Here is a 14,387-nt window from a genome sequence, read left to right on the forward strand (position 1 = left end):
ACGCCGGAAGAAAAACTACTGAAGAATTACTTCAAGGAGAAAATTTCCCAGAAGCCTTACCTTGCATGACTACAATCGTGTCCCTTGTAAGGGCTCCTAACCTGTAGAGAAGCTCAGCCCAGAATTTCAATTTTTCATATCTTCCTCAGTGGTGGGGTAGCCCATTGTCTCTATTGCCATAAAAGACTTTTTCCATAGTCTTCAAACAAAAGTCTTCCCTCTACTGCCTGGGGATGCAGCACTCATTCCAGCGTCTCCTCGCGGTGAAGGTTTCCCCTCTTGGCTACCTGTCTCTACCAGTCTCTTTTTCCTTGCCTTTTTGCACCTGCCCTCCTACTTATTAAGATATCTAAGAACAAAGCCTAAGCTTACATTGAGAAGCGGTAATCTTGGAAGAATGCCTGAGTGAGCTATATCTGGCTTCTACGTTTCAGAGCTCCACTGGGACCCAACAATCAGAAACAAGGTATTTGGAATAGGCTGAGAAGCTTGGTACACAAGCCAAGTAAGGCATCGAGAAAGTAGCATTGTGTGTACTAGATTTCGCCACCAGAGGGCAGCCTTGCACTTTAGGAAGTGTTCAGTCCCGGGAGAATCCAGCCCAAGGACAGCAGCTTCTGCTGAAGGCAAGGACTCTAGCTCTGCTTTCTAAGGCTCCACAGTGTCCTCTCACTGCCCCTCCCACCTCCTTATGTTATTACTGCTGCCATTAACTAGACATATTTTTCCATGTATACATTTGAGGGCTAATGGTACTGAGCATAAGCCCTGAAAACTGGGAGCAAATATAAAACACATGGTTCTGCATCCCAGCCCTGTGATCTTAACCTTATAAGAACTCATCAATACTTAACAGCGACTGCAACCTAATACCAAGCCGACAGCCGGGTGAAACACAGCTATCAGCCGCGACTCCCCTTCCTGGAGGCCCATGCTAGGCCGTGTTAGGTTTGTGACTGCCTGAGATTTGCCTCCCTCCAGTGCTCCTCAGTCCAGCCTGCTTGTAAACGCAACAGCATAGGAACACCGAGTGGAAAACACTTGCAGCCTTTGTCGCTGGCCCATCAGGGAACAAGGTCCTCTAAGAACACCGCGATCTACAAGGGAGAGTCATCGGTGAAATTTACTAGGGCAGCCAATGTCTGGAGTCTAAAAATAATCTCAAAACACCCGGAGAGTATTTAAAAATCCGTCTTCCAGCAGGAGGGGCCTCTAATGACAAAACACAGGCACGCTTTGGCTTCATCAGCAAGCTGATCGGCTCCGCTTTAGACCTTAGCATAAAACCACCTCCCCTTACTGCCGCCTGCAGCAGACACCAACTTCCCACAGATCAGGCCCACCTGGTCCTGAGAGGCCTTGGACAGCCAGAATTACCTTGCTAACACCAACACGCGGCTCTAAAAATTACCCCTCAGGCACAGAATGACCAGGCTGGGCTGACAGACTGACCCGGACTCATGAGACTCTCTGCAGCAATCAAAGTACAAGGTCTTATCTGTTCAGCCTAGACCTGTGGCATCTTTCAAGGGATTCCTGTTTCCCAGAGGTGATCTCTAAATTTTGCAGGGGTTCCCAGGGTTTAACCACTGCCAACACACTGAAGGGCCGTTCAGTAAAGGTGTAAAGTGCTTCCGTTCAGAGGGTTCTGTTTCCAGGATCTCTGGGCAGCAAGCTAAGGAGCCCCACTCCTCAGTCCAGTGTCGTCAATGCTGTAACGGCTCCGTCCTAGCTGCTCCGCCACTGGAAAGCAATGCCCTTCAGAACTGTGGAACACTAGCATCCTGGGGGAGGGGCAGGCTTTGCGGGTCACCACCATCCTCAGAAGACAACAGTACCCCTCAAAAGTGTGAAGGGGACTTCATCCAATGTTTACCCCAAGAAAGCTATTTTTGTGATTCTCTATGCTGTTTTCCTGGTTAATGACAACAAAGTACATCGTGGCCAATGACTGTTGTTCTTGGCAGATATTTCTTTCTCTCTTTCCCTTCTCATCCCAGCTTTTAGACAACTTTAGATCGCCCTCCATTTCCCCACCTCTCTCACTTCCTTGCCTGCAGGAGCACCAGTGTGCATCACTCCAGAGGATAACACCATTTGTGGAAATCTTACACTCCTTTGGGATGGTCCATACGACCTGCAGCTGCTCGGCTACATCTACTGGGAACTTCTGGCACATAGTTCCCTCCTGGATAAAAGCAGTCAGTGTTGCAGCCCACACTGCCTGGGATGTAGGCGAGAGAAGACATGATGATCGGGGCTATAGCAGTGATCTTGCTCCAGGAGGCAAAAGCTTAAGGCCATGCAAATGAAACAGGCTGGGGCCAGCCAGAGAGGAAACAGAATAGAGACGCTGGGTCCTCTGTGTTATTGAGCCGCTTCAGGGAAACCAAATTTGTTTCTCTAACTTTAATAAGCCACGAGTCACCTGGAGAAGCTTGTTAAAAGGTAATTTCTGCTTCAGTATGTCTTAGGCAGGCCGCGGGTCTATATTGCTAATCAGCCCCAGGTGATGCAGATCACGCTGAATAACAAGGCTTCTCCACTGCAGATAATAAAGCGTGGTTTACTCCGAGAGCCGCTGCCCGTTGCCTATGACTTTCATCTAGAAGCTTACATAACTCGTGCTGCTTGGCTGGAGAACTCTCACGGCACTGGGCTCTTAAGGGGGAGACAACTGAGGTCTGACCTGAGACTTCCCCCAGCCGAGCCCCAATATGGGGACACTACAAGTTAGGCCGAGGAATAAACCAAGTCACACAAGACCGACCAAGACAGGAAGACGCTCCCCAGATCGGAAAGGCGAATTGTTCCTCTCTTCCACCCCCCAACCTTCAAGCACCAGCTTTTTTTCCCCCTGCCTTCAGCTATTTCCCAGCACAGACCACAGCCCTGAGGCTCAGGTGCCACCAAGCCCAGATCACACCACCGGCAGCGCAGGAATGAAGGACTGAAGTCCGGCTCACCGTCTTCACGTCGTTGGTGCCGATGATGCCGCCTATCTCCCCTAGATCCTTCAGCAGCAGGTTCAGGATCTCCGTCGCCCTCTTCCTCTGGTGGTTGCTGAGCTCCTGCAACTGACTCAGCTCTCTCTGGGTCGTTGTCAGTGTCGTCTGCAGAAACCAATTCAACCACAAGTTAGCAAGGTGGCCCATGAATTTCCTTCCTGCAGCCTCCAGAGCTCAACAGCCCAGGCCGGACTCAGCTCCTTGATCATCCCTCTGGTCTAAGTGAAGGAGAACCCAGAAGGCCAACTGGTGCTGGGCACTCGGTTCTCTGGCAGGGGAACTTAATACGGAGATATTATCTTGTAAGACCAGGTATGTTTTTGCTGACAGTATCCATGCTAGCAAAGTGAGTTATTAAAGATCAATCCAGGGCCTAGAAGACAACACAGCAGGTAAACGCAAGAACTGATCCCAGCAAATGGTGCTCTGACCTCCACCTGCAACTGTAAAGTAATGCAGAGTTTTAAATAAACAAAGGGTTGGACTGCTGGCTCGGTCAATGAGGTACTTGGGACCTGAGTTCGATTCCCAGAGGGTATGTAACAGAAATCTGGGTCTGGTGGTGCACACTCGTTACCTCAGCGCTGGGCAGGAGTCCTGTGGCCCATGGCCAGCCGGTCTGCACACTCGATGAATTCCAAAAGAATGAGACTGTCTCAAAAACAAGCCAGAGAGCACCGAGGACCGCTGCCCAAGGCTGACCTCTGGCGTCTACATGCACACGACGGTGCGAAAACAGGCACTTATGGCTATAGTATTAAATTGTGTTTTCTAACTTGCCAAGTGTCCTTTCACCTCCCTCGTTCTAGTACCCGTTCTATGCTCCCTGGGTCACTTCCAAATACTCTAATTAATGGGTCTGGAATCAATGGCCCAGACAAACATCAATGAGTGTAGAAAACAACTTAAAACATCTTCTAATCCCCAGGGAAGACAAATACCGTAACTTTTCAAAATGACTCAAGTTCCAAAATCCAGCTCCTTCCTAAGCAGCAGAAGCCCTATTTTCTCCCCAAACTCCAGCAAGCTCACCTCTTTTCTACCCTCCTTGTTTGTTGCCATGAGAAGTAACGAGTTCTTCACTCACGGAATACCCTCCTTCTGGCATCTCAGTACCAACGCAGCCAATACGGGAGCGAGTCTACTGCAGCCTCGCAAGTTAACGCGAAGGCATTTGTACTAGCTGTAGCCAGCTAGTCACTGCAGCTTATGTAAAACGTATGAAAGCAGTCTGATAATAGTTGTTTTGACACAAAATTAGAAGCACAGTTTGGAAAATCGTGCCTTGCTTTGAGGAGCACAAAACACAAGCTGTACAAACCCAGGAGAACACAGCCGAAGCGGTGTAGATGCCTCCGCGAGTCTGCAGCAGCTTAGGCCGCCATGGCCAACTGTTCATGTCACCTTATTTTTACAGCACAGACCCTGCAGTCCTTTCTCCAGGAAGCCATCAGGAAGGACTTTCTTTCTCCGTGAAATAGGAAGTAACACTTCCTATCCACTCCGCCACCAGCCGCCAACACTTTCCTCGCCATGTGGTCTGTGTCCCGGGGACTAATGTTTCTGTAAGATGGTCTGGCACAGGCCTGGACACCAGGCCATTAGGCAGAAGCACCAAGAGCCACAGGCTGCAGCAGCCACCTCAACTTCACCACCCATGTCCAGCCAGCAAAGGTCACGGCACAGCTACCTCACCAAGCGCTCACTGGCCCTGCTGCCTGCCACTAGTCCACCAAGTAAAAGCCCCAGCATCCGTTTCTCTGGGAAGAACTGGAATTCCTGCCATATGCAGGCTGAATGCAAATTCACAGGACGGCTTACCTCAGGCCTCCTGAAGCTAGAACAAGAAGCTGGGGGGGGGGGGGGCAATCTCATTCAGCAGGATGTAAACAATGGAATGCATAATGCCAATGGTCCCCACCTTTGCTCTCAATGACAACACTTCCGGTGTTACCACGTCACACACACCTGTCCTTGCTCAGTGCTTTAGATAACCGGCCACTAACTCAGGCCACTCAAGGAGCATATTATTGCCATTTTGATAGACAAAGCAATTACTGTTGAAGATGCTGAAACGTCTCGCCTGGGGTTCAAGAGTCATAAAGTCAAAATTTTCCCTGAGCTTTTTCTGGATCTAGAATCTGCACTCAACTAATTCCTCAACACATTCTTGCTGGCAGTACATGTTTCCTGGGTGTAAAACAGCTGTGACGGGCAGTCTGTGGGGGAAGGACTGGTGGAAAGGTCACAGCATTCAGCCAACTGCCTTCCTATATAAATCTCTCAACAAGGAAGTCCCGCCCCTGTAACACTATTGCTCCAACCGTTTTCTGGGCCAGCTCATCTGTCAGCTGCTCATTGGCTCTGGTCTTGTCCTCCACTTCCTGTGACTTCTGGTCATAATTGACAGCCAGCTCCTCCAGGGCCTGGAGGACTTCTTTCACTTCGTCTTTGGCTGCCTCGTTTTCAATCTGGAGGCGTGTCAGCTCCTCCTGTATCTTCTCGTAGTCTCTTCTTGTGGAGGCCAGAAGCTGGGGAAATGAGAAGGAAGAGTGGGTGACGGCAACGACCTGTGCTCTACCCGCAGAGAGCAACTTTCTAACGAGATACCGGAAAACAGCCTGGAAACACGCAGGCTGCCGGGAACTCTCACTGTATGGTACAGATGCTAAATGCATTTGCATATGTTATTCCAAAAATCTTTTCTCTTTTTTACTTTTTAACTTGGGAATCTCATACTTAAGTCAAATACTGAACTACACACACACACACACACACACACACACACACACACACACACACACACACGCCATGGCATAGAAAACAAGCTGACCGCCTTTTCCATGTTAAACGAAAGATGGGAAAACCATTCCGGATGACAATACTAACACTGGCAGAGCTTTTGAAATCAGTGCAATGATTTCATACTGGACATAAGCTGATTTCAAAATCACCAACAAGTACTTAAAATGAAGTCACATTTCCTTAATTTTAGGAATGTCTAGGAAAATATGCCCCAAATACTGACACGTGGTATGGGTTCCTGGGCTCGTAGATGGTTTCTTCAGCTTTGTTCCTATTGTTATTTTCTGATTTCCCTAACACGAATATTAATTGCTTTGCAGGGGGAAAAGGTTTGAACTGTAGCAAAGTGAGCTGATCCAAGGCAGCTGCGTCTCGCTTGGAGAGGCAGAGAATGGCAAATACAATCAGGTGGTTTCAACCCCAGGTAAAATAGAAGCTATTCCAACTGGTTCCCGTGGCTCGAAAGGCACAGATTGTCCCCCCACAAAATCCCTGTCATTACACTGTAAAGACGATGGGAAACAGAGAGGAAGGAAATGGTTTCAGGGACAGTGGTTTCCGGGTGTGGGGGACTGAGCCTGGAGCATCACCTCCACCACCCGCCATCACTGCATCGTAGGAGCCAATCAACTTTAGCAGTGAAGCAAGGGCATCTTAAAACACAAAAGAGGAGAATACTTAGGTGATCTCAGCAAGAGAACTTTGAATCATCTTGGTAGATTGGCTGGATGTGCTTTGCTTGGGTTCCTGTATGTAAAATTTATGACAAAACAGTGTGTTTATCGTAGCATGCCGCCAGGGGGAGGCTGCAAACAGCCAGCCTCCTTTATAGTGTGCCAAAGATACAGTCCCACTCCCTTTCCCTCTGATGCTCGACATCTGAGTTTGGTTGGGGTTTTCTTTTCCCTGTACATCAGTGGCAGAACATGGTCTATGCCAAAGGATAAACCAGATTTTTGCAAGAGTCAGGCTATAGAACCAGCTTAGGAATCCATCAATAGACGTCTAGACAGAGGAAATGCGAGAGGGAGATAGATCGGATGGATGGATGGACAAACAGACGGATGGACGGATGGATGGATGGATGGATGGATGGATGGATGGATGGATGGACAGACGGACGGACGGACAGACGGATGGACAAATCGAAAGGCAGGTAGAAAGATGACATGACTGATAGATACACATAATGAAATTTTATTTAGCAATAAATAGAAGATTATGTCATCTGTAGGAAAAGATCTGAGACACCACATGAAGAAAATTAGCCAGGCGCAGGAAGACAAATGTCACATTTGTTCTATATGGACTTTAGCGGGTTAGCTTGGAAAAGGAAGTAGGGAGAAAAAGCAGGAAAGGGAGGTGGGACAGGAAAGGGGAACAGGGTGAACGCGGTCGAAGTGCACTAGACGCGCGTGAACACGCCACAGACAAAGCATTCTGTTCCTGTGCAGCAGCTCACATGCAGAGGTGAAGCAGCCTCAATAGCAGCTAAGTGGAGCACAGACTGGAAGTCCTACAAAGTCACACGCTTGTCTAGGCCCAACCACAGTCACCCTTTAGCAGGCATTGGTAAGAGAACTACCAAGAAATCTCCGTGTGCTTTAAGGTCTTGAAAAAGTTATTTGAAAGTTATATTTCTAGGACTAACATTAACAACAAAAACTAGTAAAAAAAAATCTGTAAAAAAGAATTTATTGCTTTCTTTACCTCGTCCTGATCCAGCATCTGCTGCTTCAGCTTCTCAGCCAGCTGGCTCTGCTGGTTAATTTCATCATCCTGCAACGAAACAGCGTGTTTAATTTTTAGTTAGTTATGTCAGTTCTGATTCCCTGGTTTCCCTTCTGGAACCAGACACCAAGAGGCCAGTCCTAAGTTCGCTCATTAGATTGGGGGGGGGGGGGAGATAGCAGGAGACAATCCTGAGACCTTGTTTGGTTTATTTCTTTACCCAGCTTTTTTCCTGGGAAATGTGACATCTACAAAGAAAACTCAAATTCTGTCCATCCAGAAATCAGATGTCTGGGACTTGGGGACTGAAAGGGACTCCAGATATATCCTTCCCCAAGCACAGATGTTAACGGAATGGACTGTCAAGCACGTCTGTGACCAGGAATGTTGCCAAGCGACGGGAAGGACGGGCCACTATTTGCGCACCAATGCCGTTTACTTAGAGTAGCAAAACTAGTGCTTTTGTGGTGTTTTCCCTTTGGTATCAACAGACAGCCAACTCTTGGTTGGCTATCAATGGTCTTCTCAGCTGAAAGACAAAACAAGCAAACAAACCTTGCCACCAACTGGGTGTGCACGCAGGAATGCCTTTCAAAGTAGCTACTACAGTGGGGAAAACAGCAGCTCTCTTCACTGCCACTAGGTGTCGCTGCTGAGAAAGCAAGAACGCTGTGGACCTCTTTCTTTGCCAGGAAGCCACCTCTAATGAAGGAGAGGCAGCCGGGCTTGACGCCTAACCACTGAGGCAGAACGTGGCCTTTACTGCTCCGTTTTCATGATTCCAAATGAAATTTTAAGTCCAGTCTATGAAAAATGGTAATGGGGCTTCAGGCTCACCTATCCTTCAGTTATGAGTGAAAGCGTGCTGTTTGCTGACCTGTGTTGGGATGCGCGCACGGCAAGCAGTCAAATCCAGCTCCGTGTATTACACTGTCTGTGTGCCAGGTCCTGCTTCTGTGTTTTCCCCATTAACCTTACCCCACCCCGCACTGCCACGCTCTGGATCTGTTCCAGAGGTGAGGTAAGAGGGGTGGATGACAGGACCTGTTTTCCACAGACATCCACAGCGTGTGTGGTGGTGTCTACATCAGCGCTGGTCTGTGGTTTGTGGATGGTGTAGCTAGTGCCTTCCAGAGAGCACGAGCATTCTTAGGTCCGTAGCATAGGCTTGGAACGTCCTGAGACTGTGCCTTGGTCTTTCCTACACACGGGTCTCAGTGTCTCTGCTCAGAAAGCCCATTTGCCTGACCTTTATACGCCACTGTTCCGTCAATAATCATAAAATATTGATGGTGTTCCTCCCCACTCAGATTGCCGGCAAAACTGGAGAAATGACAGCAAACCTGCCAAGAACGGGCGCCCCTAGCTAACTCGCCATTTTGTAGGACATGTTTCTCCTCACCTCCATATACTTAGCATGGCAGTTACAAGGATCAAGTCTGTATTTCTGTTCCTCAGCACAAGAAGGGTAAACAACTTAACATAACAGACCCAGAGAGCGCGCCCTCGGGATCCACTATCTCATCTCTCCCCTAAGACAAATAAGAGAAACCTGCCCCCGAGTGACAGAAATGAGAAGGGAAGGGCAAGGTTCCTTGCGCTCTTGGCAAAGCCTGAAGATGCACCTTCCTCCCTGGCAGGTGACAGCTGAGATGTGATTTAAAAGGGGGGGCAGCCCCATCCCGGAAGGATGGAAACAGGACTCCATCGGAGAGCGAATCAGCACTAGCGTCATTTCCCGACGCAGATTCGCCCTTTCGGACGGCAACCTTCTAAGGATTTAGTGCTGTCTATTCTGACTTCATTTTCATCTCCTAAGCCTTTCTGAATAAGGTATGCCATGCTTTCTGCAGGTCGAGTGTATCTCTTAGGACATGTTCAAGCACGCTCACACCGAGATTACAGATTTCAATGCACTTTTTGAAAATTAATTTTGTAGTGGGAATATCTTATACATGAGATAATACGGTCACCTCAGCTGTCAAAGGTCACTGGTGACCTTTAACTCTGGAGACGTTTTTGCTACACAGTAATTAGTGCAGTACGTAATCGACTTGCCAATCCTGAATTCACCGTCTCCAATGAGAGACAGGGCCAACATCAATATTTGAATGCTATAACCCGATCCCCATCATACTGACAGTCCTTTGACGTCACCACATGACGTGGCTTCTCCATCAAGCACAGAGAACACACAGAGGAGACTAATGAGGAATCTAGTAGTTATACTATACTCTTATATACAAAGATAGCACGCATTGCTATCTCTGAAGTGGCACCCGGGAGTCCTGAGTAACAGATGAGGATAGCACACAGGCAAGCAGGGCATCTCCCTGGGGCTTCTTATCATGAAGTCACAGATCTACTACAAAGGGCGCGCTTTTCCATCAAACAGCTGGAGCTTGGGGTGTAGCTGTCCTCAGACCCATGAGGAACAGCACAGAGGGTTTGGGAGAAACTGGGTTATCTTCCTCACACTGCATCATAAAAAGATTCACTGAAGATGACCAATTTCTTGGTGAAAGGGCTGAGGTCAAAATGAATTGAGTGTGGGGCTCGGGGTCAAGAGCTAGGAAAACCCATTCCTGCTCTGCCACCAATGGGCTGGGAAAACTTAAGGCAGACACATGCAGCTACCCAGGTTAAGGTTTCACCTCCCTCCAGACACTTCCAGTCCTACCATTCCGTATCCAAGAAGACGCTATGACCCAACCATGCATTCTCAAAACACCTAAAGGCCTAAGTCACCAGAAGCAGGCAGCTTTCTTTTAGAGTCTCTGAGGGAACACATAAGGATGACAGCGGAGGGGACATAATCGAGCAGCGCACACACACGATTGGCAGTGGACCACGGGCTTGATGCCCTCCAGGACATGGCCTCTGGGCTCTGTTCTCTCCCACACCTCAGCATCACAGAGCCAATTCCGACCCGCCATCCAAGAATCTATAGATGCCAGAATCTATGAGGTGGGGAAGGGATTCTATCTGGTTTTCTTCACTATTCAAAGCAAAACAGTTCTTTGGAGAAATCAGGAAGTTGGATTAAAAGATTAACTTCCTATTGATTTCCTTTTGCATTGGGATCTTGAGTGTAAGACACAGGTAAAATAAAGGCGAAGAGTACGCGAAGGGCGTGAGGGGCAAAGTAAGTACCCCGTCTCGTGGGTGTGGGGATTTGTGAGATGGGTTTTTGGAAGGGTAGGATTTAATCTTTGGGGGTCATATTAACTCCCAGAACTACAAAACAAGCGGAAGGAGCATCCTCAAGACAGCCAGTCACATTCAGCTTGCAAAGGTGATACCAGACTCTGAGTTTTACCCCAAAGACAGAGCCCTGTGAGATTAATGGTGACATTCCCAGAAGAAAGCTATTACATCCAGGCCAGAGGTGTCCCCATGGCACCTGAGTTGAACCACCAGAGAAAAGATTAAACCAGACTGACGATATCAGCAACCTTGATGAAATGAACTAAAAGAGCTTAGGGTATCTTGGGAGGCAATGTGCGGGGATCACATGACATGCTCATTTAGTCTCTGTGCCTCAGGGGTTCCTAACTGGACCCTACTGGGGATGACTGGTACATGCTGTGCGTGGAGTCTTTCTCGTTATTCCAACCTTCGCAGTTACTCAGTTACGTGACTACCGGAGCCCTAAAAGTTTGTCCCAGGATTAAGTATCCCCAATTAGCATGGTCAAACTACATCACTCAACTATCTACCTCTGAAAAGGGCTTCACAGCAGAAAGGCCATTGTCTCTAATGTGACTAGGTCTGAAACTCAGGGCCTTAGAGCCATCTGATTAAAGTCCCACTTGAGTCCTCAGAGTCACCTGCCTTGTCCCAGGCGGGTGCTAATGTTAACTTTTCCAAGAAGAAAAGGAAAGAGGCAAGTGCACCCACGCACACTCACACGGCCCTCCTCTCCTGCAGCAATCTACACAGACAGATCGCTCTAAAGGTGAGCGCTTGTCTACCTAGACCACCTGCCCCCAACTTCCTGGTTCTTCTAATCACTCCTCCATGAAGGTTTCTACTCCCACAGCAATCAAACCAGAAACCGGGAATCAGGAAGCCAGACATCCACAGCGGTCTGCAGCCCCATCTCAGCTCCAGGGGGCTTGGTGCTGGATGTGCTTGCGACCTTCTGTCTGTGCTCCAGGGTGAAGGTCTCTGGCTAACACATATAACAGGCATGCAAAAGCTGCCTCTGTCAGGAAGCCCTGGCCCCACAAAGCCAAGGAAAAGCAGGATAAAAGTCTATTGCCTCCGTCTTCATCCTGTATCTCTCCTTACTTTGTGTCAGTCGCCTGATTAATTCTGCATATAAGCATGTTAATAACTTGGGGGGGTGTCCGCAGTCACTAACCTAAACCTGTAGTGCCCTGGGGTTCTAGTAAGAGGAAAGTCTTGCAGACACGTTACCACATGTTCAAATGAGAGCAGTCGACCCCTAGGAACTGACTTGTCCGTCCGCTCCCCCCCTCCCCCAGATGCAATAAGTACCCTGGAGAGCCAAAGCTGAGACAGTGGCCATGCCTTGACCAGGACCGCTTCACTACGCACCTTTTGCCTCCTGCCCCAGCGCCTCCCCTGTTTAGCCCTGAAGAAGGAGCTGGGGTCATGGAGCCCCGCATGCCTTCTTCTCCCTGATGTGGCAACACTGATGGAATCTTCCTCTTACTTATCTCTTTGCCATTAAGAGATAACATGATTTATCTCTTTAACTGGGACTGAGTGGCATCTTCGGGGCCCATGGAGACAGAGTTCTTGCCCTGAACCACAGACCTTATCGTCAAGCTGCCGGTACAGACTGGAGATCTCCTCGTCGTACTTCTCCTTCTCGGCGGAGATGCCGACAACGACGGGCGTGATGTTGTCTATGATGGGTGTGTTGTCGCAGGGCTCCAAGTTCTTTTGGTCCTTGGCACTGATTTGTTCATCTTCAGGCACAGCTTCCCCTGAGAAAACACAGCAAGTGGGGTGCTGAGGACTAAAGAAATCAAGCATGCAACCCTCCAGGAAGAATTCTAAAAATAGTCACCTCAGTGACAAACGCACAGCAGACACAATAAAGAGGCCTTGTGTAGAGCTGACGTCTGTTCTTTCTATTTGGGAAGAAAGGTGTAGCTAAATGGCCAATGCTGGACCAAGGATGCATGGCAGAAGTTAAACGGATCCACTGGTCACAGCTCTGGTAACAGGCCCAAGCCCAGCACTGCCAGGGAGCTCCTGCACGCATTTTCTTTTAGGGGAGAAATATGCTAGTACTTACCAGAATGATATTCTCTCTAGTCTCTGATTCAAAGGGAACCAGACCTCTGAGGCACCCTAATCACCAATTAATTATGTTACTGTGTCATTAGTAGAAACAGTCAAAGCAAGGAACACAGGGCCACTGTTTAACTAGAACGCTGTGGGACCCCAGTCCTGCCAACCTGAGACTCTCAGGAGCCAGGGGTAGGAAGTCAGGGCAGCTTCAACTCAAGGACCAGACCTGCCCTGTGTAATCACTCTCTCCACCACCACGATCTCCCCCAGGGAGCCTGGATTAATTGGCTCTGCTGGAGAGTTCAAATAGAATAATTTCTTGTGATGTCAGGTAGTCCCAGGGAAGAAGAAAAAAAAAAGACAGCCAATCTAGAATCCATACACTTCTCAGCCTGCAGAGCAGGCTTTGCTAGGCCTTCAAAGGAAGCCCCGCTCAATTTGGCCATGCAAATGTGGGGAAAGGCACAGACCTCAAGCTGACCGAGGGCTGCCCCAACAGCAAAAGCATCAGGCACAGACAGAATGTGAAAAACAGATGCCATGAAACCATGCCGCCTGCCTTTTTCAACTGTCTCTCGGAAAAGCAAACCTCCACCGACCAGACTTCTCGACCACAGAGTTTACCAGCGACTTCACGCTCTCATTCCAGCCCCTGTGCCTCAGGACGGCCCAGGCCTCACTCAGCTTCTCAGTCCAAATTATCCATTCTGCAAAAATTTCCCCGCCCTGAGCCCAAAGTGGGAACAAAGACAGAAGACCTGAGATCTTCATCTGTACTTTCATGAACAGTGTATGTCATGGCTCGGGGAACCCACCTGAACACAGTGCACATTATCTCCGTGTAAGCAAAACACTGCGAGGGCCTGGATTGCTGCTTGTATGCAGGCTTCCGTGGAGGTAAAGCTAGCGTCAATGACCATTTAAAACAGCACCGTGAAGCAGAGCCTGGATAACCCATGCTTCCCTGCATGTAAAGCTAAGCCTCCCTACCTTCCCCCTTTAACTGGAATATATACTATGCATATACTTTTCTCTGAAATTATTGACCTGAAACAAAACTGGAAGATCATGGTGGCCTTTTGGCTGAACCTGGACCAAATCAGTATCTTGCCAAACACCAATCCCTGGCTTTAAATGTTCATCAACAACCTTAGGGTGAAGAAGGGTTTGATTCAATTAAAGAATCTATATTCTCTACAGCCTGTTAAGCCCAGGGGCTATGAGAACAGTGAGAGAGATGAGTGGATGGCTGGCTGGACAGATGGATGGGTGAGTGGATGGATCAGGATGAGCGCCGTTTCCAACCACACAGAGAACTCAGAATGTGCCTCAGACAGCCCAGCAATATGCAGCACATACCAGAACCGTGGAAAGCCTCCTCCTCCTTTCCAATTCTGCCCCTGTTACGGAATCTGCCCCTGACACCTGGGATTTGTTATGCGCTGCCTACGGTAGTATTTTGGATTTTTCAGGAATAGCTTGTAAAATTTGGGAAACACCGCAATCCAGGGCACTGTGAATTTAACCTTTCTGCTTCAACATGCTGAAGGTGAGGTTCTTAACTGTATGAACCCA

General features: G+C 48.6%; 1 protein-coding gene across 1 annotated transcript in view; it reads right to left on the minus strand.

The window, feature by feature from the left end:
- Kif5c (kinesin family member 5C) overlaps positions 1–14,387 on the minus strand; it is a 153,300-nt gene that overhangs the window by 39,460 nt on the left and 99,453 nt on the right. Inside the window, exons 12-15 of the mRNA XM_075985267.1 lie at positions 12,330–12,502; positions 7,524–7,592; positions 5,333–5,539; positions 2,967–3,113 (exon numbers count right to left, since the gene is read on the minus strand). Of these exons, the coding sequence (XP_075841382.1) occupies positions 2,967–3,113; positions 5,333–5,539; positions 7,524–7,592; positions 12,330–12,502 (596 nt within the window). The remainder of the gene's footprint in view (positions 1–2,966; positions 3,114–5,332; positions 5,540–7,523; positions 7,593–12,329; positions 12,503–14,387) is intronic.

The sequence above is a fragment of the Microtus pennsylvanicus genome, chromosome 9, assembly GCF_037038515.1.
Source record: "Microtus pennsylvanicus isolate mMicPen1 chromosome 9, mMicPen1.hap1, whole genome shotgun sequence".
NCBI lineage: Eukaryota > Metazoa > Chordata > Mammalia > Rodentia > Cricetidae > Microtus > Microtus pennsylvanicus.